Genomic DNA, 23,560 nt, shown 5'->3' with positions numbered 1-23,560 from the left:
TTATCCTTCAGTCCATAATTACTAGGCTCAAATTCAAAAAGGTCTTCTCAGAAAAGCCTTAACTGATTATTTTTATGGAAAGATGATTTACTAGTCAGGCAATAAACAGGCAAACATGCTATACTCTGAAAACAATAACCTAAAACAAAAACAGACCCAAAGCCTTCCTAATGTGTAAAGGCAAATCAAAACTAAGTCCATTAAGCCAGGAGTGCACGCCTACAGTCCCAGCTGCTCAGGAGGCTGAGGGGAGAGGATCCTTGAGCCCAGGAGTTTGAGGCTACAATGACCCACTACACTCCAGCCTAGGTGACAAAGTAAGACCCTATCTTAAAAAAAAATCTAAAATAGCAATTTCCTCATAAACCTAAATAAACAAAACTATTTTTACTACTCAAAGTCCATTGTGGACACCTTATTTGCAATGAGGTTATTTTGTTCTTTTACAGCTTTAAAGAAGGTTAAGAAGGACCTGCCTTACAGCCAACTGGGCTCTGTTTAAAAAATATATTTTGTATTATAAAAGTATTGATTCAAACATATACAAAAGTAAAAAGAACAGTATGGAACCCAAGTGTACCCATCATTCAGCTTCAAAAATTATCAATACCCTGCAGGTGAGCTGTATTCTTGGTCAAATTCCTAACAAGTTTGGGTGGATACTGCCAGTCTCTGCAGCATCTTTCCCACTCCCCCCTACTCCCCAAAAATCAGATTTTCCTTATTCTAAAAGAGAGATAAGCAATGAAGGAACATAAATGGCTCTTTCCATGCTCCTCTGTGTATGTTCTGCAAATAAGTCTAAGAAAATAATTTACAGCAACTGATTTAAACTCAAACAAATTTAAAGAAAACTCCAAACTGCAATCTTAAACTATATCCTAGTTCAGGCGTCCTCAAACTTCGGCCCGCGGGCCACATGCAGGTGTTTTTGCCTGTTTGTTTTTTTACTTCAAAATAAGATATGGGCCGGGCGCGGTGGCTCACGCCTGTAATCCTAGCTCTCTGGGAGGCTGAGCCGGGCGGATCGTTTGAGTTCAGGAGTTCAAAACCAACCTGAGCAAGAGCGAGACCCCATCTCTACTATAAATAGAAAGAAATTAATTGGCCAACTAATATATACAGAAAAAAATTAGCCGGGCATGGTGGCGCATGCCTGTAGTCCCAGCTACTTGGGAGGCTGAGGCAGTAGGATTGCTTGAGCCCAGGAGTTTGAGGTTGCTGTGAGCTAGGCTGATGCCACGGCACTCACTCTAGCCTGGGCAACAAAGCGAGACTCTGTCTCAAAAATAAATAAATAAATAAATAAATAAGATATGTGCAGTGTGCATAGGAATTTGTTCATAGTTTTTTTTAAAACTATAGTCCAGCTCTCTGGGAGGCCGAGGCGGGCGGATTGCTCGAGGTCCGGAGTTTGAAACCAGCCTGAGCAAGAGCGAGACCCCGTCTCTACCATAAATAGAAAGAAACTAATTGGCCAACTAATATATATAGAAAAAAGTAGCCGGGCATGGTGGCGCATGCCTGTAGTCCCAGCTACTCGGGAGGCTGAGGCAGGATTGCTTGAGCCCAGGAGTTTGAGGCTGCTGTGAGCTAGGCTGACGCCACGGCACTCACTCTAGCCTAGGCAACAAAGCGAGACTCTGTCTCAAAAAACAAACAAACAAAAAAAAAAACTATAGTCCGGCCCTCCAACGGTCTGAGGGATAGTGAACTGGCCCCCTGTTTAAAAAGTTTGAGGACCCCTGTCTAGTTACAGAACACAAGTAATCCAAAATACCATTCCCATTGTAGGCTGTTCCATCAATTTGTTTTCAGAAATGTAACTACTTTATAACTACTGAAAAAATTATGATAGGGGAGAAAATACACAATAAGCTCCTTTTTTGATTAGCAACCCCAAAAAGCTAAGGCTTCGAACTCTGTGGAGCCCAAAATCCACTGCAAAAATTGTAAGCTCACTTCAACTGTTTGTTTGATATCTAGGGAAATATTTGACATTGTAATTTTTTACCAATGTGCTTTTATGCCAGTCTTACTATCAACTTCCAGAAAATAACTCCTATTAGTGAAAACACATATTTTAATTCACTTATGAACAATGCACTGATTTAAAAAACCAATTCTCAACCATCCTTCCTTCTAGTTGTTGACTGGAAGAAAATTCAAAGGCAGAACCAGGACAGCAAATTTCACTGAAGAAATTCAGCACAGACACCGCTCTGTTCAGAAACTGGAGGGTTAAGGGATGGCCAGTGAAGCCCAAACCCTCAAAAAACCAATATTTGGCCCTTGGTTCTTTATCAGGGTTAACTGCAAAAACATAAGACTGAATTCTGTGTACAGTTTTCTCTACATTAAAGAAACTCACGTTGGACACATGGATGATTTTTCCTAACAATAAGCACTGAAGCAGATTAAAGGACAGCAATTAAGGAATGGCACACCTGGCATAACGCTGCTAATGTGGGAAGTACTGTGGGAAGTACAGCTCTTTTCCATAGAGTCAATTCTAAGTCCTCCAAAAAGTCAATTTTTTCTTCCTTTTCTAGTCCTAAGTATTTCTTTGGATGACAAACAGGAGCACTGAGTTTATCTGTCTCTGAGAAAATTCATACTAAACTGCAGAGCAAAAGAAGAAAAAATGATCATGCCTTTTTGTTGACACCTCTAACTTGAGGAAAAGAGGCAATTCCTTTCTATAATGAGAGTACTGCTACTCACTTTGGATGTTTTGGGTTTGTAAAACAGACAAGTTGTGACAGAGCTTGGTCTCCAAAAACCACCACATACTGTGAGTATGTGGACATACTTTGAGTGTGGGGGGAATATAGGCTCTTGTCTATTCAACCTCTTCTTCTTCTTCTTCTTCTTCTTTTTTTTGAGACACAGTCTGACTCTGTCTCCCAGACTAGAGTGCAATGGCAAAATCATAGCTCCCTGCAGTATCAAACTCCTGGGCTCAAGAGATTCTCCCATCTTGGCCTCCCAAAGTGCTGGGATTATAGACATGAGCCACCCGGCCCCCACCTCTATGACTTACCTCCCTTTCAAGCCCAAGTATCAGATAACTAACAACAGATGCTGATCTGCCCTCCAGTTTGGCTACTGCAAACTGCTTTCTTTCCTATTTCTTCTCCCCCAAAATATCAAGACCCCAGGGAGAAAGTGGAACGATCTTTCTCACTGTCACTGGTGAGCAAGGAAAGGCTGAAAAACACAACTGGTACAAGCAAGCATTCAGGCTCCTTAAATGAGAGAAATACACTAAAACTAAAGCAGGACATTCCTCATTACCACTCACACAAGCCCTAAAAATGGAATTAAGTGGTAACAGTTAATTTTTTTGCTTTTAAAGAAGAATTACACCCCACTCACACATATTCATTCCACCAATTCTGAAATTTACTGTAGAAGAAATTATTTAAGATCTATGCTGTAATTTACCCATCCTTTCATTATTTTTTAATTCACCTTTTTGGTTTTTTTTTTTTTTTTTTTGAGACAGAGTCTCACTCTGTTGCCTGGGCTAGAGTTTCATGGTGTCAGCCTGGTTCACAGCAACCTCAAACCCCTGGGCTCAAGCAAGCCTTCTGTCTCAGCCTCCCGAGTAGCTGGGACTACGGGCATGCGCCACCATGCCCGGCTAATTTTTTCTATATATTTTTAGTTGGCCAATTAATTTCTTCCTGCTTTTTTGGTAGAGATGGGGTATTGCTCTTGCTCAGGCTGGTTTCAAACTCCTGACCTTGAGCGATCCTCCCACTTCGGCCTCCCAGAGTGCTAGGATTACAAGCATGAGCCACCACGTCTGGCCTAATTTACTCTTTTTTTAAAAAAGCTAATTGGGCCGGGCGCTGTGGCTCACGCCTGTAATCCTAGCTCTTGGGAGGCCGAGGCGGGCGGATTGCTCAAGGTCAGGAGTTCAAAAACCAGCCTGAGCAAGAGCGAGACCCCGTCTCTACTATAAATAGAAAGAAATTAATTGGCCAACTGATATATATATAAAAAATTAGCCGGGCATGGTGGCGCATGCCTGTAGTCCCAGCTACCAGGGAGGCTGAGGCAGTAGGATTGCTGAGCCCAGGAGTTTGAGGTTGCTGTGAGCTAGGCTGACGCCACGGCACTCACTCTAGCCTGGGCAACAAAGCGAGACTCTGTCTCAAAAAAAAAAAAAAAGAAAGAAAGAAAGAAAGAAAAAAGCTAATTGGCCTGAAAATAGATATTAATTCTTCAGGGACTTGGCTACTTACCTTCTGACTGCACCTAAACTTGCCACTCATATCTGGGGCTATCCACCTACACCAAATTCAGGCAGCACCAACCTCACTTGGGAAAGGCAAGTTCGCAGAGCGAGAGAAAGGGCTCTGCTATAGAATCCTATACGCTGTGCTGCTGCTGGCTTCTTCCATAAGAGCCAACAAGAGGTCACATTTCCTTCCTGCTCTTCAGTGACTGAATTAGTTTCTGGTCCTATCATATGGCAAACTCCACTTCTTCCATCATTTACTTTTTAAAGGGACAGGACCACATTACTTCTCAATTATTGGAAAGGCAGGAAAAACTCAATGAGATACGTATTTTCCACAGGGCACAGAATATAGCAGGCACAGAAACACTAATTATTTCAAGGCTGATTTCCACACAGGAAACAGTGTTTCCATAAAGCTTTTTTCTTTATTGTTTTCAACATCAGAGAAAATACTCAATAATTTAAGATCATAATAGTAAACACCTTTATTCATTCCTTCATTCAAACTGACATGTTTCTCCTCAATCAAAATTTAAAACATATGGAAGTCTTAACATTGCTGAGATATTATAGATATTCACAGAAAGTAACATAATTTTAGTCCATCAATGTTTGAAAACTTCTTTTAAAAAACCCACACACAGGCCGGGCGCGGTGGCTCATGCCTGTAATCCTAGCTCTCGGGAGGCCGAGGCGGGCGGATTGCTCAAGGTCAGGAGTTCAAAACCAGCCTGAGCAAGAGCGAGACCCCGTCTCTACCATAAATAGAAAGAAATTAATTGGCCAACTGATATATATATAAAAAATTAGCCGGGCATGGTGGCACATGCCTGTAGTCCCAGTTACCCGGGAGGCTGAGGCAGCAGGATTGCTCGAGCCCAGGAGTTTGAGGTTGCTGTGAGCTAGGCTGACGCCACAGCACTCACTCTAGTCTGGGCAACAAAGGGAGACTCTGTCCCCCAAAAACAAAAAAAAACTGCTGCTATTTCAGCCAACCAGTTTGTGGCACTCTGTTATGGCAGTCTTAGCAAATACAGGAACACTGTACTATCTTCACAATTTTCTATAAATCTTAAACTATTCTCAAACAGAAAATTTATTAAAAAAAAAAAAAAGATAAGGGTAATGGTTCCCAAACCTCACAGTTAAGATCATGGGTGCTAGAACACTGGGAAATCCCTGCTAGATGGAAAGGGAATCCATAATCTCAACACACAGTAAGCAACCACGCTAGGACCAGAATCCAGATTCCATTCAGTGTTTTCCATAATATAATGTTACTTCAAGAGGGGCATAAAGATGGGCATTAATTGGAACATGTTAAGGTAAATTATAATGCCCAGTCCATATGGACAGATCCCTAGGGAGTCACTTTATGATACTGGGCCAGATTCTGCAGTAAGTAGTGGCTTTGGCAGCACAATAGAACTGGGTTTAAATCTTAGCTCTGCCATCCATTAGCTAGACAAAATACTCTCTCAACCTCAGAAATGTGACCTATACTTACAGGACTGCCATGAGAAGTAAGTAAGTATATACACAAAGCACCTAGCATACAACAGGTTGACTTCACACCTTAAACTATGTTTAGCTACAGCCTCAAATTGGGCAGAGGGAGATATTTAGAAACTTCCCTAGGAGTAAACGAATTTCATCACTGATTCTATTTTCTTGCTATTTACTTGCCTATAATTCATAAGTAATCAGGTAACTACCTACACAGAGAAATAAAGTAGTTATTTATTTATTTATTTTTACAGATAGAGCCTCACTCTGTTGCCCAGGCTGGAGTACAATGGTGCAATCATAGCTTACTGCAGCCTCAAACTCCTTGTCCTCAAGCAATTCTCCAGCCTCAGCCTCCCAAGTAGTTACGACTACAAGTGTGTTCCACTATAGCTGGCTAATTATTTTATATTTTTGTAAAGGCAGGGTGGGCTGGGTATCGTGGCTCACACCTGCAATCCTAGCACTCTGTGAGGCCAAGGCAGGACTGCTTGAGCTCAGGAGTTCGAGACCAGCCAGAGTAGAAGTGAAACCCCAGGTCTACTTTAAAAAAGGAAAAATTAGCCAGGCATCATGGTACCAGCCTGTAGTCCCAGCTATTTGGGAAGCTGAGGCAGGAGGATCGCTTGAGCCCAGGAGTTTGAGGTTGCAGTGAGCCACAATGACACCACTGCACTCTACCTAAGTTGACAGAGTAAGACTCTTGTCTCAAGGAAAAAAAAAAGGCAGGGTCTCACTATATTGCCAAGCCTAGTCTTGAACTTCTGGCCTCAAGCAATCCTCCTACCTTGGCCCCCTCCAAAGTGCTGGGATTATAGGTGTGAGCCACTGCGCCCAGCCCACAGAGCAATAAAGTGTTTTTATATCTTTCCTGGCTAAACTGGCATGTGTCACACTGAAGAGGTACACACTAAAAGAAAAGGTTATATTATCAAGGAAGACATAGGTCAAAAGGTTATATTCACCTTTGGAAGACAAATCCCTTTGATGCTGGATGTTGGCAGGGAACATCAACAGGAAGCTAAAAGTTCATTTACAACTTTTTCATCACAACATCCCCAATGTAGGCAACCTGAGGTATCTCCCCCTGAGAATTTACTCAATGGGTGTCTATTAAGCTCAGGATCATCTATGCAATTAATGTTTCATCATTAGGGAAGCAGAATGAACAGCAGGGTTGGCAGCTTAAAAATCTTCAATTAACTCCAGAGGCTCCTCTATCCCTCAAGGAGGGTAACAGCAATTTTAGTTCCCATTTCAAATAAGTGTGTATCACCTACCATTGGGGAATATTTTCTTCTCATTTCTTACAGAAAGCCTCAGCTTTCCTAACTTAATAAAGACACTATAACCTATGTTAACTAATGACCTACAGTTTCCTTCCAGCTCTCATTATGTAAACCTTTTTTAAACTAAATTAAGCAGCCAATTCTAACACAATTATTTTATTAAATGAAATTATCACTAAAGCCTTGGGCCTAAACACTGGTACATACTACAATCACCTACAAAGCTTTTTTTTAAAAAAAGTCCATCAATCAAGATTCTAATTCAGGAAACCTAGAAAGGGAATCAGAACTAGCAGGCAATAGGCATTCTTTGTAGATTCCAAAGACTAGGACTGTGATCTCTCTATATCAAATAATCATCCTCACCACTAATACACAGATATCCACTGTTACACAGAGTTCCATATAAAGCTTGTTTACAATGATTTTAGGAGAAATAAGTTGCCTGCCATCTTTTACAGACATTGGTCTTTTAACGATCAAATCATCTTCCCCAAACAAGTCTATTACACAGAGGTTTAGAGGGGAAAAAGTATGTAAGTTTATTTTGTTATATGCTAACACATCACTGCTTTATATTATGTATGGAATATGGCAGGATATCATTCAATAACTTAATCATATTAGCTTATCCGTTCCTTCAGATAAGTCTTAGAACTGCACTATCCAATACTATACATGTGGCTACTGAGCACTTGAAATGTGGCTGGTCTGAACTAAGATGAGCTCTAGATATAAAAATACAATGTAAAATATCTCATCAACTATTTTTTACATATGTCACATGTTGAAATAAGAATATGTTGGATATATTAAATTATATAAAATATATCATTAAAATTAATTTCATCTGATTTTTTTAAAAAAATATGATGACTAGAAAATTTTAAATTACATGTGGCTCACATTAGGCATCTATTGGGCAGCACTGCCCTAGAGGACAATGATTATGTATTTTCAAATGCTTAAGTTTTGATCTCAATCCAATAGTATCCAATCACTTTTAAATTTGTCATTTATTTTTGCAGTTTCTAATCTTTATCTACTAAGACCTTCTTAATGTGATAACTGCTTGGTATCTTTCCATTTACATCTGCACTTCAACAGATGAGTTGCAGGGGGTTGAGGGGAGAGGGTGAGTCTTAAATATAAGTACAACTCTACCTACATAAGAGACCAAAATTGATTTAAAGATCTACTACCATTTTGGATCTTACTAATCACCTAAGTCTATAAAAGAAAAGAAATCAAGAATTCAACCTGTTACTTCCATTTAAAATTAATTAAGGTACTACCCAAAGCTATATAACTTTAGAGACAACTCATCTACTCTAAACTCAGACAGTCCCGGAACATTCCATCAGAATTAGTACAGATATGTGGCCAGGCGCGGTGGCTCACACCTGTAATCCTGGCACTCTGGGAGGCCGAGGTGGGTGGATTGCTGGAGGACAGGAGTTCGAAACCAGCCTGAGCAAGAGTGAGACCCCATCTCTACTATAAAATAGAAACAAATTAATTGGCCAACTAATATATATAGAAAAAATTAGCCGGGCGTGGTGGCACATGCCTGTAGTCCCAGCTACTGGGGAGGCTGAGGCAGCAGGATTGCTTGAGCCCAGGAATTTGAGGTTGCAGTGAGCCAGGCTGAAATCACGGCACTCACTCTAGCCTGCACAACAAGAGACTCTGTCTCAAAAAAAAAAAAAAAAATTAGTACAGATATGTGTGATCAGTACAATCCCAGACCAGAGGACTCTAGAATTTACTTCAGAAACAGCATATGAACTACCTATAGAAATGGGTCTATTTCTCAGAACATCTTATATTTGGTTTTAAAAAGGAACAAAAACTGATAGTTGCTAAGGAGGGACTATCACTTGAACTCAGGAATTTCAATCTAACCTGGGCAACACAGTGAGACCCTATCTTTAAAAAAAAAAAAAAGGAACAAAAGTTAATCTATCAAATTTGTATGTGAAAGTTCTGGCTTGCCATAGTATCAAGATTCTAAATTATCTGGCCCCTGCCTACTTCTCCAGCATCATGTCAAACCACTCTCTCCCTCATCCAATCTCCCTACCCCAGCCACAAAAGCCTTTTATCTGTTTGTTGAACAAGCCAGACATGTTAGTCTCACTCATCATTCCCTCCACATAAATACCCTTCCTCAGTTTCACTGCATAGGGGGCTCCTTTCTCATCCTTTAGATCTCAGCTATTCACTCATTTAAAAGGAAAGGTCTTCCTTTTAGTATCCATATAATAAAACCTCCCCCAAGTAATCTTATAGTCATATTTCTTTCCTAACACTTGGGAAAATCTGAAATAATCTTGTTTGCCTCCCCTAAACACAATGTAAGCTCCCCAAGAACAGAACAAGCACAACAACAAGCACCCAAGTGCCTAGTGACTGAATGAATAAGAAAATGAAAAGCATTCTTAAAGATAAAAATCTTAGGCTAGGCCGGGCGCGGTGGCTCATGCCTGTAGTCCCAGCTACTCGGGAGGCTGAGGCAGAAGGATTACTTGAGCCCAGGAGTTTGAGGTTGCTGTGAGCTAGGCTGACGCCACGGCACTCACTATAGCCTGGGCAACAAGCGAGACTCTGTCTCAAAAAAAAAAAAATCTTAGGCTAAAATCCAGTACACTTATTTTTAAAAACTGTACAACTGGCTTCCACGTCTTTCTAGTTTTTCTTTTTTTTGCTGAGACAGAGTCTTGTTCTGTCACCCCAGCTACTGCATAATGGAATCATCAGAACTCACTGCAACCTCAAACTCCTGGGTTCAAATGATTCTCCTGCCTCAGCCTCTTGAGTAGCTGGGACTATAGGCGTGCACCACTATGTCCAGCTAAGTTTTTCTATTTAGTAGAGACAGGGTCTCACTCTTACTCAGGCTGGTCTTGAACTCCTGACCTCAAGCAATTCTCCCCCCTTGGCCTTCCAGAGTGCTAAGATTACAGACAGGCTCGAGCCACTATGCCCAGCCATCATTAAGTGTTTAAAGATGATATAACGTTTGCAGATGTGCCTGCTAGAAAGGAAAAAAAAAAAAAAAAGATGATATAATGCTATAATAATTCAACACTGAGTACTGGCGCAAGATTAGAAAGATAAATGGAACAAATGTAGAAAGTCTAGAAATATATCCTATAATACACTCTTATGAAAATGGCTTTAGAAATCAGTAGATAAGGTAGGTGGGAGGCGGGAGGAGGGGATGGGTATATTACAAACATAATGAGTGAGATGTGCAACATTTGGGGGATGGTCACGCTTGAAGCTCTGACTCAAGGGGGGGGGCATGGGCAATGTACATAACCTTAACATTTGTACCCCACAGTATGCTGAAATGAAAAATAAAATAAATAGAAATCAGTAGAAAAATGAAGGATAAATCAATAAATAAGATAAATCATTACTTGGTACAAAACATTAGATCCCTACTTCTTACCATAAAGAGAAATCAAAGTCCAGGTACATTAAAGAAAAAAAAAAGTAAGCCATTAAAACAGAAAACATTAGTGACTACCTGACTTGCCTGTCTAAGCCTATTAAAAATCATCATTAGGTATCCTTAATGATAGCATTTAAAAAAAAAAAAAAAAAAAATCATCATTAGGGCCGGGCGTGGTGGCTCACGCCTGTAATCCTAGCACTTTGGGAGGCCGAGGCGGGTGGATTGCTCAAGGTCAGGAGTTTGAAACCAGCCTGAGCGAGACCCCGTCTCTACCAAAAATAGAAAGAAATTAATTGACCAACTAAAAATATATATACAAAAAATTAGCCGGGCATGGTGGCGCATGCCTGTAGTCCCAGCTACTCAGGAGGCTGAGGCAGGAGGATCTCTGAGCCCAGAAGATTGAGGTTGCTGTGAGCCAGGCTGATGCCACAGCACTCACTCTAGCCTGGGCAACAAAGTGAGACTCTGTCTCAAAAAAAAAAAAAAAAAATCATCATTAGGGAGGAGGGGATAGGTAAAGTCACACCTAAAGGGTACAATGCACATGAACTAACTGAAGGACTTATAACTTAGACAAAAGCAAATTATGTAACCAACATGTACATCCCCCCATAAAATTCTGAAATTAAAAAAAAATCATTAATTTGCTCATGAAAGATACTATAACATCAATGCTATGTGCAGAAATTTGTAAAAAAACAACAACAAAAAAGACATTGTATCCATCATATCATAAAAGGACAGAAATGGTCTCGGCGGGAAAAAAAAAAAAATAAATAAATAAAAAAAAATAAAAAAAAAAAGGACAGAAATGTAATAACAATAACAGAAGAATAACCAGGTAGTATTCTAAATGCTTTACATATATAAATTCACTTAATTCACAACACTCTATGAGGGAGATACTATTTATTATTACCTCCATTTTAATATGAAGAAACTGCCTACAATCCTAAACATTATGCTCTTTTACCATGCTGTCTCATTCAAAGAACAAAAGAGAGCTCTTGGAAATTAAAAATATAAGAGCATAAGTGAAAAAAATACAACAAAAGTTTGGAAAACACAGCCGAGGAAACCTCCTAGGACGCAGAACAAAAACAAAGAGATGTAAATAGCAGGAAAAGTAAAAATAAAACTATAGGATAAGTCCCAAAGATTCAACATCCAAATAATAATTCTAGAAAAAGAATAGAGAAAATAAAGGGGTGAAAAATCAAAGACATTATTACAGAAAATTTCCCAGAACTGAGGAACATAAATTTTGGTTCACTGAGTGGTCAGGACACTGGATGAAAACAGCCACATCAAGAACATCATTATGAAATTTCAGAATACTAAGACAAAGAGGTCTAAAAGTTTCAGAGGTTACATACAGGTTATATGCAAAGGCAACTAACATGTCACCAAGAGAGGAGAAGTATCTTTGAAATTCTGAAGGAAAATTATTTCCCAACTAAAATTCTATACCTGGCCAAACTAATTATCAATATTAAGGACAGAATATAGGCATTTTTATGTGCAATATCTTAAAAATTTACCTCTTGTGTACCCTTTTCTCAGAAAGCTAACAGATATAGGTTCTCCTCCAAAACAAAGGACTGAATCAAGAAAGAAAAAGAAACGGGGAAAGATAATGGTATCCAATCCAAAAGAGGTAGGAAAAATAATCAGGATGATGACCCAGGTACAACAGCTGCACTGTGCTGAGAGCACACTGCCAGAATGGAGCAGATCAGAAGATAAAATTTACAGCACTGCCAAAATACTTAGAGGTATTCTGGCTAGAGTTTAGAGAAGAATTACCGATAAGACAGAAACTAAGCAAAACAGACAAAAAGATAATTATTAACAACAGAGAATACAAGTAGTTCTGCAAAAAGGGAAAAGTAACCACAGCAGCAAAGTGACTGGGCTGTGAATAAGCTACATGTAATCATAATTATTTTTGTTGTTGTAGTTAAATATGAATACTGCCCTGACCAAAATTACATTATAACCAGAGTGACAGCATAGGCATGTGAGTTGGTCGGGCATGCCTACCAAAAACTGCCACTTTCTGGCCGGACGTGGTGGCTCACGCCTGTAATCCTAGTACTCTGGGAGGCCAAGGCGGACGGATTGCTTGAGGTCAGGAGTTCCAAACCAGCCTGAGCGAGATCCCGTCTCTACTAAAAATAGAAAGAAATTAACTGACCAACTAAAAAGATATATATAGAAAAAATTAGCCGGGCATGGTGGCGCATACCTATAGTCCCAGCTACTCGGGAGGCTGAAGCAGTAGGATCGCTTGAGCCCAGGAGATTGAGGTTGCTGTGAGCTAGGCTGACACCATGGCACTCACTCTAGCCTGGGCAACAAAGTGAGACTCTGTTTCAAAAAAATAAAAAAGACAAAAAACTGCCACTTTCTAAGGGGTGAAGTTAATAGATAAAAACCAAACATCGGGCCGGGCACGGTGGCTCATGCCTGTAATCCTAGCTCTCTAGGAGGCCGAGGCGGGCGGATTGCTCAAGGTCAGGAGTTCAAAACCAGCCTGAGCAAGAGCGAGACCCCGTCTCTACTATAAATAGAAAGAAATTAATTGGCCAACTGATATATATATAAAAAATTAGCCGGGCATGGTGGCGCATGCCTGTAGTCCCAGCTACTCGGGAGGCTGAGGCAGAAGGATCACTCGAGCCCAGGAGTTTGAGGTTGCTGTGAGCTAGGCTGACGCCACGGCACTCACTCTAGCCTGGACAACAAAGCGAGACTCTGTCTCAAAAAAAAAAAAAATAAAAATAAAAAAACCAAACACCGGAAAGCAAAAGCAGCTTATTATTTAGAGAGGTAATATCAAAAGAAAATAAACAGTTGAAAATAATTTCTTGGGACTGAGAAGAGAAGGGAAGTGGGGAGGGACTGCTGTTTTTCATAAAAAGCCCTGCACAGGTATAACAATAAAAATCAATAAAAACAATATAAAGAAAAAAACTAAAAAAAAAAAAAAAAAAAAAAAAAAAAAAAGCCCTGCACAGCTAATGGTCTGATATGTCTTAACATAGTATTTTTGTACATGTATTAAAAGTTACTTTTAAGTACAAAGAAATATGTCAAATGCTTTTTAAACTTAAGAAAATGGCTCTTTCCAGCCAGCGCCGAGCGATGGGCATCTCTCGGGACAACTGGCACAAGCGCCGCAAGACCGGGGGCAAGAGAAAGCCCTACCACAAGAAGCGGAAGTATAAGCTTGGGCGCCCCGCTGCCAACACAAAGACTGGCCCCCGCCGCATACACACAGTTCGTGTGCAGGGAGGTAACAAGAAGTACCGTGCCCTGAGGCTGGACGTGGGGAACTTCTCCTGGGGCTCAGAGGGTTGTACTCGGAAAAGGAGGATCATTGATGTTGTCTACAATGTGTCCAATAACGAGCTGGTCCCCACCAAAACCTTGGTGAAGAACTGCATCGTGCTTATTGACAGCACATCGTACCGACACTGGTATGAGTCCCACTATGCACTGCCCCTGGGCCGCAAGAAGGGGGCCAAGCTGACTCCTGAGGAAGAAGAAATTTTAAACAAAAAACGATCCAAAAAAATTCAGAAGAAATATGATGAAAGGAAAAAGAATGCCAAAATCAGCAGTCTTCTGGAGGAGCAGTTTCAGCAGGGAAAGCTTCTCGCATGCACTGCGTCCAGACCGGGCCAGTGTGGCCGAGCAGATGGCTATGTGCTAGAGGGCAAGGAGCTGGAGTTCTACCTGAGGAAAATCAAGGCCCGGAAAGGCAAATAACTCCTCCTCTGTCCTGTCTTAGTTCATGTAATAAAGGTGTTTATTGTTCTAAAAAAAAAAAAAAAAAAAAAAACTTAAGAAAATGTACTGTGGGATGAAATCAAATGCACATAAAAATTTATTGATGTCTACCAGTTATGTATATGACAGGGAAAAATGAGGGGAAAGCCTAACAGTCCACCAAAAAGGAACTAATTACATAAGTCATATGGCACATTCATGATGAAATGCTACAAATCATTAATAAAATGCAAAGAGGGAAACTTTGTTCTTGTTAACAAGAATCAAGTGACAAAAAGTACAACCCTAATTGAACACACACATCCATGTAAAATATCCATGACAAAAAGACTGTTCTCCCAAATATTAACAATGATTAGGCCGGGCACGGTGGCTCACACCTATAATCCTAGCACTCTGGGAGGCGGAGGTGGGCGGATTGCTCGAGGTCAGGAGTTCGAAACCAGCCTGAGCAAGAGTGAGACCCCGTCTCTACTAAAAATAGAAAGAAATTAATTGGCCAACTTATATATATAGAAAAAATTAGCCGGGCATGGTGGCGCATGCCTGCAGTCCCAGCTACTGGGGAGGCTGAGGCAGCAGGATTGCTTGAGCCCAGGAGTTTGAGGTTGCAGTGAGCTAGGCTGATGCCACGGCACTCACTCTAGCCTGGGCAACAAAGCGAGACTCTGTCTCAAAAAACAAAAACAAAAACAAAAAGCAATGATCACACATGCATCAAGTTATGGCTGATCTTTTTCAAACAAATACTGCTTCTAACAACCTAGAACTTCCATTAAGGAATCTTCTAGATAATCAATTCTTAATGTAAGAATAGTTTTATAAATCAGTGAAGTTATTAATTCCTTTTACCACCATGCATTTACCTTATCTGAACAATGATTCAACTTGCACTGGATCCCAGACACTACCTCAAAAAAATTCTGGCAGCACCACTGGTTTCTCCAATTTATACGTCAGGATACACTTCTGAAATGAGAGGAAATAAGCAGTGATAAAATGGCTGCCCAGACCTTGCAGATTCTATTACTTATGCTTGAAATATATAGGCAAAACCTCTACTTTAGCCCTCAACTTCATTCACTCCAAGTGGACACAGGCATCTCTCTCAAAGTATATTGGCCTGATGGTCTCTCTCTCTCTCACACACACTGTTTCATCCATCCAACCAACTACAGTATGGAAAGCTAAAACTTTCCTTCTTGTAACCTGATACTTTCATTGGCAATATTTCAGGTAGTAGGGTTTTCATTATGCAAGACTCATTCACAAGCTCCATAATTCAACCTGGTAAGCTTGACAAGAATCAGATGTTTGAAATAAGAAAAAATTTAACTAAAGTATGCTGAACTAAATTTAACAAATACATTTCAAAGTAAAATAACTCTACACACACACACACACACACACACACACACACACACACACACATTCTGCTCCAGTTGTCTATATATTCCCAGATCTGTGAACATGGTCATACATGAAAGCTATGTGAAGCATTATCCAAAAAAATTAGGAAAACCAAGTTCAAAGACCAGCAAGCTCATGTAACAGTTAATGTCCTCATTCCTGGCTTATTAAAGCTTTGTTATTCATTCATATTACTATAAAGTAATTAGGCATACAAGATCAAATAATCCAAAGATGCCGTCTTGACATTAATCTTTCTTCCACTTACTTAGCATTCAATCAATCAAACAGGTACAGGCTACCCATCTTAGTTTTCCCTGAAACCCTGTGGTGTACACATAGTTGAATCCTTGCTTATTTAGCCAGGGAAGGAATATATTTCCTTAACCTATGATATCCAAACCCTTTGTACATGCAAACTCTCGGACTACAATGCCCCCTTTCCTTTCAGCCAAACTTATACTCATTCCTATAAGAATCTCCTCCAGCAAGCTGTCCATAGCTCTCCCAGGCTGGGTTAGGTATTGCCCTCTGTGTTACCTTGGATGTGTCTCTCCTTACACTTGTCTCATTATATCTGTTAATCGTGTCTCTCCTTACACTGTCTTATTATATCTGTTAATATGTCAGTTCCCTCACTGGGCTGCAAACTCTTTATATGCCTAGCACTTATATGTGTTTGCTGAGTAAAACCAAATACCCAAGCAATAAACTCTTGACCTATACCAAAGGTAATCAGATAATTTATATTACAAAGAGCCAATAAAAGCCTCTTAAAATTATTAACAGGATAAGACTTTTGTTTATATCCAGATGAAAGTAATATTCAGTTAGACCCTTTATCAAATTAATGACAATGTTGATATATATTTACTTACTTGATAACAGTAAAAATATAGCACTTCCAAAAATTCATTCTTTCAAATACTTTTGTGTGTTTTCTTGCAGTTTATTCACAGAATTCACCCTAGGTTACATTAGCCAAAATGTAACTCCAAAGGCACAACGGGTTCACATCAGTCAGCTTACCTAATGAGGGAAATCCAATGACTGCTACAAGACTGAAAACTGCTTAGTTTATAACATGCTGAATTAAAGAAGCAAATATTCCTATACTACTCCTTCAAACTCTAACCAGATGGCAAAAGCACACAAGCAAAAATCTTCCATTTTACAACCCCATCATGTTTCCTTACTATTAATTAACTGATTCTCAGATACTGGCAAGATCTTATCATTCCAACAAGTCTTCAATTTTACATTGTTGTGATGGATAGAGAGGCAAATCAGAGGCTGTGGCTTCTTATTATTGTTATGAGGCTTGTTATTCTATGACAGTAAGACCCCTGAAGCCCTCACTGATCCCTGCCACCACAGTTTGTACACCCTCTACCTCCAGCTTGTCCTATGTCATCCAGCCAGCCACTGGCATACTTTTCAGCCTCTACCTACCTCCCTTGGCCAGAAACCAATGTATTAACAAGGAGACCCCACACTGCTGACAACAGGCTCTCTTCCCTTCTACACATTACTGACTGTCCACTTATCTAACAAAAAAGAAATGTATTAAATACTGACTACATGCCAGGTACTTTTGTAGGCACTGGAGATTAAACAGTTAAAAAAGGTCCCATCATTCCTGGAGCTTCCATTCTATGGGGCAGATGGGGACACAGGGGAATAAGAACTACAATTTTATATAAAGCTGTAAGGAGAAGCCTCTCTCATAAGACAGTGAGCAGAGAGACTGGAAAAGCAGGGGTTCTCAAACTTTTTAAACGGGGGTGGGGGGGTGCGCAGTTCACTATCCCTCAGACTGCTGGAAGGCTGTTAGAGAGTGTGGCACACATTCCACACATGCACACTGCAGGCCCAGTATGAGTCTGCTGCTAAGCAGGCCAAAACACCCGGCGGGGATAAATGGGCCTGTAGTTTGAGGACCCCTGCTGGAAGAGAAAAGAGTGCCTTATCTGAAGGCAGATAGGTCCAAGCAGAGGAAAAGAGCAAGTGCAAAGATCCTGGGGAAGAAACATGCTTGGCTTATCTGAGGAAGAAAGAAAAATAAGAGTAGCTGCAATGCAAAAAGTTGCTAGGGAGCTTTTGGTAGATCAAGTCAGAGACATGTATGGATAGGGCCTTGCAAGCCATCATAAGGACTTTGGCTTTCCTTTAGGTAATGTAGGCAGCCACTGGAGTGTCTTGAGCATAGGAGTAACAAGAGCAGAATTATGTGTTAAGATACTATAAACTGCAGTGACATGTGCTGGCTGCTGAGTAAAGAAGTGAAGAATAGATTTTAATGGGCCAAGGACAGAAGAAATTGGTAGATATTGCCTAGAACAATCCAGATAAAGGGACAAGAGTCCCTTAGACCAGTGGCCTCCAACCTTTTTGGCACTGGGGACCAGTTTCATGTAAGACAATTATTTCCACGGATGGGGGGGCGAGTACTGCACAGTGGAGCTCTGTGGCCCAGGGGTTGGGGACCACAGCCTTACACCAGAGTAAAGCCCAGAATACTGCATGTTCTACATACTACTACACCTTAAATAACAATATAGTTCCTAAATTCAAACAAGAGGTAAATAATAATATTCTACAACCGTAGCATTTCTATCTCCTATAGTAAACTAGATCAAAATTCTTTTTCTTATCTCACCACAGGCACCCCAGCAATCTTTTATTGACAGCTACAGAACATAAGGAAACACAAGAATAACCTTACATACTCCTGCGAACCTGAGGTCAAAGTTAGTCATTTAAACCACCAGGCACAACATGCTCACATAATACTTAAAGACTAATGTGTTCTGGCTTCAAAAGCATGACTGCAATTAAAATTGAACAAAAGAGGACAGTGTCTTCTATTCAAGTTAACCCAAAGTACTCAATGAACAACAAAATTTAATCTCAACCACTGCCCACTGGAAAACAATATTAAGCATTGATAAGATTATGACAGCTGAGCAAATAAACAGATACTTCCACAAATGGGTCAGGTACACGGGGCCTTCTACATTAAGGGTCCGCAAACTGAGCATATATGCCAAATCTAGCCCATTGTCTGTTTTTGTAGCACCCATGAGCTAAGAATAATTTCTACATTTTTAAATGGTTGGGGGAAAAAAATCAAAGCAATATTTCATTACATGTGAAAATTATATGAAATTCCAATTTCTGTGTCCATAAACAGTTGTATTGGAACACAGTTGGGCTCATTCGTTTACATATATTAAATAGATACTTGTGCTCTAAGTAGGCTTGAGTAGTTGCAACAGGGACTGCTACAGTGCTCTCACTGCTTTGCTCTGCTACAACATGCAGTGACAGTTACAACTCGACAGCAGTTCAAGTACCATCCATACCACCATATCACATATTATTTTAAATTACCAGTGCATACCCACTATATCAAAACAAGAAAAGTAGACTCTGACATTATCTTTTTAAGGCAAAATGTGAAGTGTGGATTATTTTGCTACTGAATTTGATGGCAAAACATTGTGTTTATTATGAAATGGCACTACAGATGTGCCAAGAATACAGTATGTCAGCATTACCAAACTAAGCACTAACCACAATATTCCCAACTTAAAGGAAAGCAAATGGTGGTAAAAATATGCGTGTAGAAAAGGACTTAGAAGGCTGTGGAAACAGCCCAAGTGCCCATCAATCCAAGAATGGATTAATAAAATGTGGTATATGTATACCATGGAGTACTATTCAGCTCTAAGAAACAAAGGTGATACAGCATATCTTATATTTTCCTGGTTAGAGCTGGAACCCATACTATTAAGTGAAGTTTCCCAAGAATGGAAAAACAAGCACCATATATACTCACCAGCAAATTAGTATTAACTGAGCAGCACCTAAGTGGTCACATAGGTACTACAGTAATAGGGTATTGGGCAGGTGGGAGGGGGCGGGTATATACATATATAATGAGTGAGATGTGCACCATCTGGGGGATGGTCATGGTGGAGACTCAGACTTGGGGGGGGGGGAATGGGCATTTATTGAAACCTTAAAATCTGTACCCTCACAATATGCTGAAATAACAAAAAAAAAGGAAAAAAGAAAAGAAAAGGACTTAGGCTGGGGGCAGTGGCTCACACCTGTAATCCTAGCACTCTAGGAAGCCGAGGCTGGCGGATTATTTGAGCTGAGGAGTTCGAGACCAGCCTGAGCAAGAGTGAGACCACATCTATACTAAAAATAGAAAGAAATTAGCTGGACAACTAAAAACATACAGAAAAAAATTAGCCAGGCATGGTGGTACATGCCTGTAGTCCCAGCGACTTGGGAGGCTAAGGCAGGAGGATTACTTAAGCCCAGGAGTTTGAGGTTGCTGTGAGGTAGGCTGACGCCTCTGCACTCTAGCCTGGGCAAGAGTAAGATGAAAAGGACTTAGTTGGGCAAATTTACAAACCTTGTGAAAATATAATGTATTTAAAGCCTATGGTTATTTATTGCACTATTCATTAGCAGGTACTTTGCAGAAAATTTTTGAATATAACACATTACTGTCAAGAGTGACCTTCATTTGCTCTCAATTCACCCTCATATCCCGAACCACCACCAATTCTGTGAATTGTTGTCAAAAATAGAAAGTGAATATCCTGACTTACTCTACTATCCAGCAGTTCAATAGCCTAGAAGCAGTAACATTTCATTGTGGTTTTTGAGCTCAGGGTTGAATATGAAATTTTTCTGAGCAAGAATAACCCTGAACCACTATTACTGAACACTGAATACAGCTGTGGAAGTTAGCTTTTGCTGCAGATTTAATATCAAGAAAAGAATCTGACAGAATTCTGCATCTTCCAAAAGATAAATACGCTCTATTAAAATCACAGGCTCATAGATTAATACTAGTATTTGGCAGTGTCTATCTGTGTGAGAAGACATTTTCAAAGATGACATATGTAAGATTTCACTACAGATACACATTAACAGATAAACATCTGCCATCAATTTTGGCAGGTAATGCTAACTTTGAATCCCAATTAAGTGAAATGTTATTCCCCCAAAAGTAAAGTTCCATTCTTCTAACAGACCTGTATTACAAAGATTGTACTCATTATTGTTTTCTGAATTCCACTAATAAAACTTTGTGCAAATCTGTTTGCTCTCTTATCATTTAAGTACTTAAAATAATAGCCTCAATTGTGCCTCTTGGCCAGCAAAGCCTAAAGTATTATCTGGCCCTTTGGAGAAAAAGTTTGCCAACCTCAGTTCTACATCATTTGCCTAAAAAAGGCATTTAGTGCAGACGGCCAACAAGAACAAACCCTTAGTGAACAGTAATTCTCAAAAGTGTAGGAGTCCCAAATGGTAGAAAGTGCCAATTTTTTTATTTATGCCCAGTAACTTAGGAAGGCAAATAAAATCAGTAATCATTCATCTGAATGCAATTTCCAAAGCAGCTGCTGAATAAATAACGAGCACATCTGGCTCTAAAACCAGACTACCTAGGTTTGATTCCCAGCTCCACAACTGGTTGTGAGACTTTGAATAGGTTACTTAATTAAATCTCACTATCTCTATTTTCTCATCTATAAAACTGGATCCTACTTCACAGCATTGTTGTCAATTAAATAAACTAATATATGTGTAAAGTTCTTGAAACAGTGCTTAGCACATAGAAGTACTCAATATATATTATTAACCAGGCCAATATCAAAATGACAATTAAAAGACAAGAAGACTTCAATCAGCTGCTATGCGTAGTCACATGGCCATTAAACAATTACATTCTCTTGAGAATTCAGAATGTGGCTTTAAGGCAGGCTCAGAACGTAAGACACTAATTACATCTTCAAACCCTCTTAAAAAAAGCAGTATGCTCTGGCAATAAACCCAAGCCTGTGCCTGATTCCAGGCTGAATGAGTCTGCCCCGTAAATAACCCCATTATTCTGTGCCTCGAATTCTCAACTTACAACGTAGAGGTGGAAAAAATACGCCATCTGTGCACCTGGAGGTCTCTACCTAGACCAGTGGTTTTTAAACTCAAGCTCTCAGGCTATGTAGATGCCTCAGAACAAATAACGTTCCCAGATCAGACTGAAATCGTGGAGAAATCTTAACAGCTACTTTGCTAGAATTTATCATCTTTTTACCACATCACAAAACTTTTATTAACTACCACCATTTCCTTACCACTAAAGCCTCTATTTCCTTGAAAACCACTAGTCATGCACTATTACTGGACTAAATCGCTCCTTGAGGGCAGGTACCCAAATCAAATTCCTTTTTTTATCTCTGGAGTTTAAATACAAATTAAATAAACATTAGTCATCTTGTTCTTCCCATGGTAAAATATATAATGTATAATTTACCATTTTAACCTTTTTTTTTTTTAGACAGAGTCTCGCTTTGATGCCCAGGATAGAGTGAGTGCCATGGCTTCAGCCTAGCTCACAGCAACCTCAAACTCCTGGGCTCAAGTAATCCTGCTGCCTCAGCCTCCCAAATAGCTGGGACTACAGGCATGCGCCACTATGCCCGGCTAATTTTTCTATATATATTAGTTGGCCAATTAATTTCTATTTATAGTAGAGACGGGGTCTCACTCTTGCTCAGGCTGGTTTCAAACTCCTGACCTCAAGCAATCTGCCTGCCTTGGCCTCCCAGAGTGCTAGGATTACAGGCATGAGCCACCGCGCCCCGCCCATTTTAACCATTTTTAAATGTACAGTTCAGTGGCATTAACAGCATTCACAATGCTATGCAACCACCACCACCATCCAACTCCAGAACTTTTTCATCTTCCCAAAGTGAAACTGTGTACCCATTTAACACTAACTCCTTATACCCCTCTCCCAGCCCCTGGCAACCATCATCCTACTTTCTGTCTCTGAATTTAACCACTCTAGGGAATCACACAATATTTGTCTTTTTATGTCTAGTTTATTTCACTTAGAATGTCTTCCAGGTTTATCCATATTATAGCAGGTGTACAAGGTTATAAAGGGAAAACCATGTACAGAATCATAAAACTTGAGGTATATAAACTATTTTGCCTGCCCTAACTGAAATGTTTAAATCTTTTTACCCAATTTTTTTCTTTTTAGCAATACATGCACAGTAAAAATTCCCAACTGTACAAAAGCATATAATGAAAAGAGGTTTCCTGCCTAATTTCTACTTTCCCTACCTCTAACTTCCAGTCCCCCTCCCTGTTTTATTTTTGGAACACAACCACCAACCACATATTACCTTGCTTTAAGGCTATCTTATTAGTAAGACATTCAGCTGACCTATCAGGACTGGCTGTTCCTTGCTCCTCTCCTAAAATACTAATACAAAGATCCAAAACACTCACGCCTGTAATCCTAGCATTCTGGGAGGCCCAAGGCAGGAGGATTGCTCAAGGTCAGGAGTTAGAAACCAGCCTGAGCAAGAGTGAGACCCCGTCTCTACTAAAAATAGAAAGAAATTAATTGGCCAACTAAAAATATATAGAAAAAATTGGCTGGGCACAGTGGTGCATGCCTGTAGTCCCAGCTACTCGGGAGGCTGAGGCAGTGGGATTGCTTAAGCCCAGGAGTCTGAGGTTGCTGTGAGCTAGGCTGACGCCACAGCACTCTAGCCCGGGCAATAGAGTGAGACTCTGTCTCAAAAAAAAAAAAAAAAAAAAATTAAGGAGAGTAAGTTGGGGAGATGTTGGTCCAAGAATACAAAATTTCAGTTAGGAGGAATAAGGTCAAGAGATCTGCTGTACACAGTGACTAGTTAATAACAATGTATTGTATATTTGAAAATTGCCAAGAGTAGATTTTACTGTTGTCACCACAAAAAATGGTAAGTATGTGGAGAAATACATATGTTAATTAGCTCG

General features: G+C 40.0%; 2 protein-coding genes across 6 annotated transcripts in view; one reads left to right on the top strand and one right to left on the bottom strand.

The window, feature by feature from the left end:
• The window catches only part of THRAP3 (thyroid hormone receptor associated protein 3), a 69,045-nt gene that overhangs the window by 21,932 nt on the left and 23,553 nt on the right, over positions 1 to 23,560 (bottom strand). For 4 of the 5 annotated variants that reach the window (XM_075996640.1, XM_075996634.1, XM_075996633.1 and 1 more), the window contains one exon: positions 15,175 to 15,277. The exons of the other annotated variant lie outside the window; for it this stretch is intronic. The gene's annotated coding sequence lies outside the window, so the exon portion shown is untranslated. The remainder of the gene's footprint in view (positions 1 to 15,174; positions 15,278 to 23,560) is intronic. 5 annotated transcript variants of the gene reach the window in all.
• Positions 13,644 to 14,349, top strand: LOC105871739 (small ribosomal subunit protein eS8). Its single transcript, XM_012765212.3, has one exon. It carries the CDS (start codon positions 13,661 to 13,663, stop codon positions 14,285 to 14,287), a length of 627 nt encoding a protein of 208 aa, XP_012620666.2. The 5' UTR covers positions 13,644 to 13,660; the 3' UTR covers positions 14,288 to 14,349.

The sequence above is a fragment of the Microcebus murinus genome, chromosome 2 (assembly GCF_040939455.1).
Source record: "Microcebus murinus isolate Inina chromosome 2, M.murinus_Inina_mat1.0, whole genome shotgun sequence".
In the NCBI taxonomy this organism is placed as follows: Eukaryota; Metazoa; Chordata; class Mammalia; order Primates; family Cheirogaleidae; genus Microcebus; species Microcebus murinus.
This window is presented reverse-complemented; position numbering and strand designations above follow the sequence as displayed.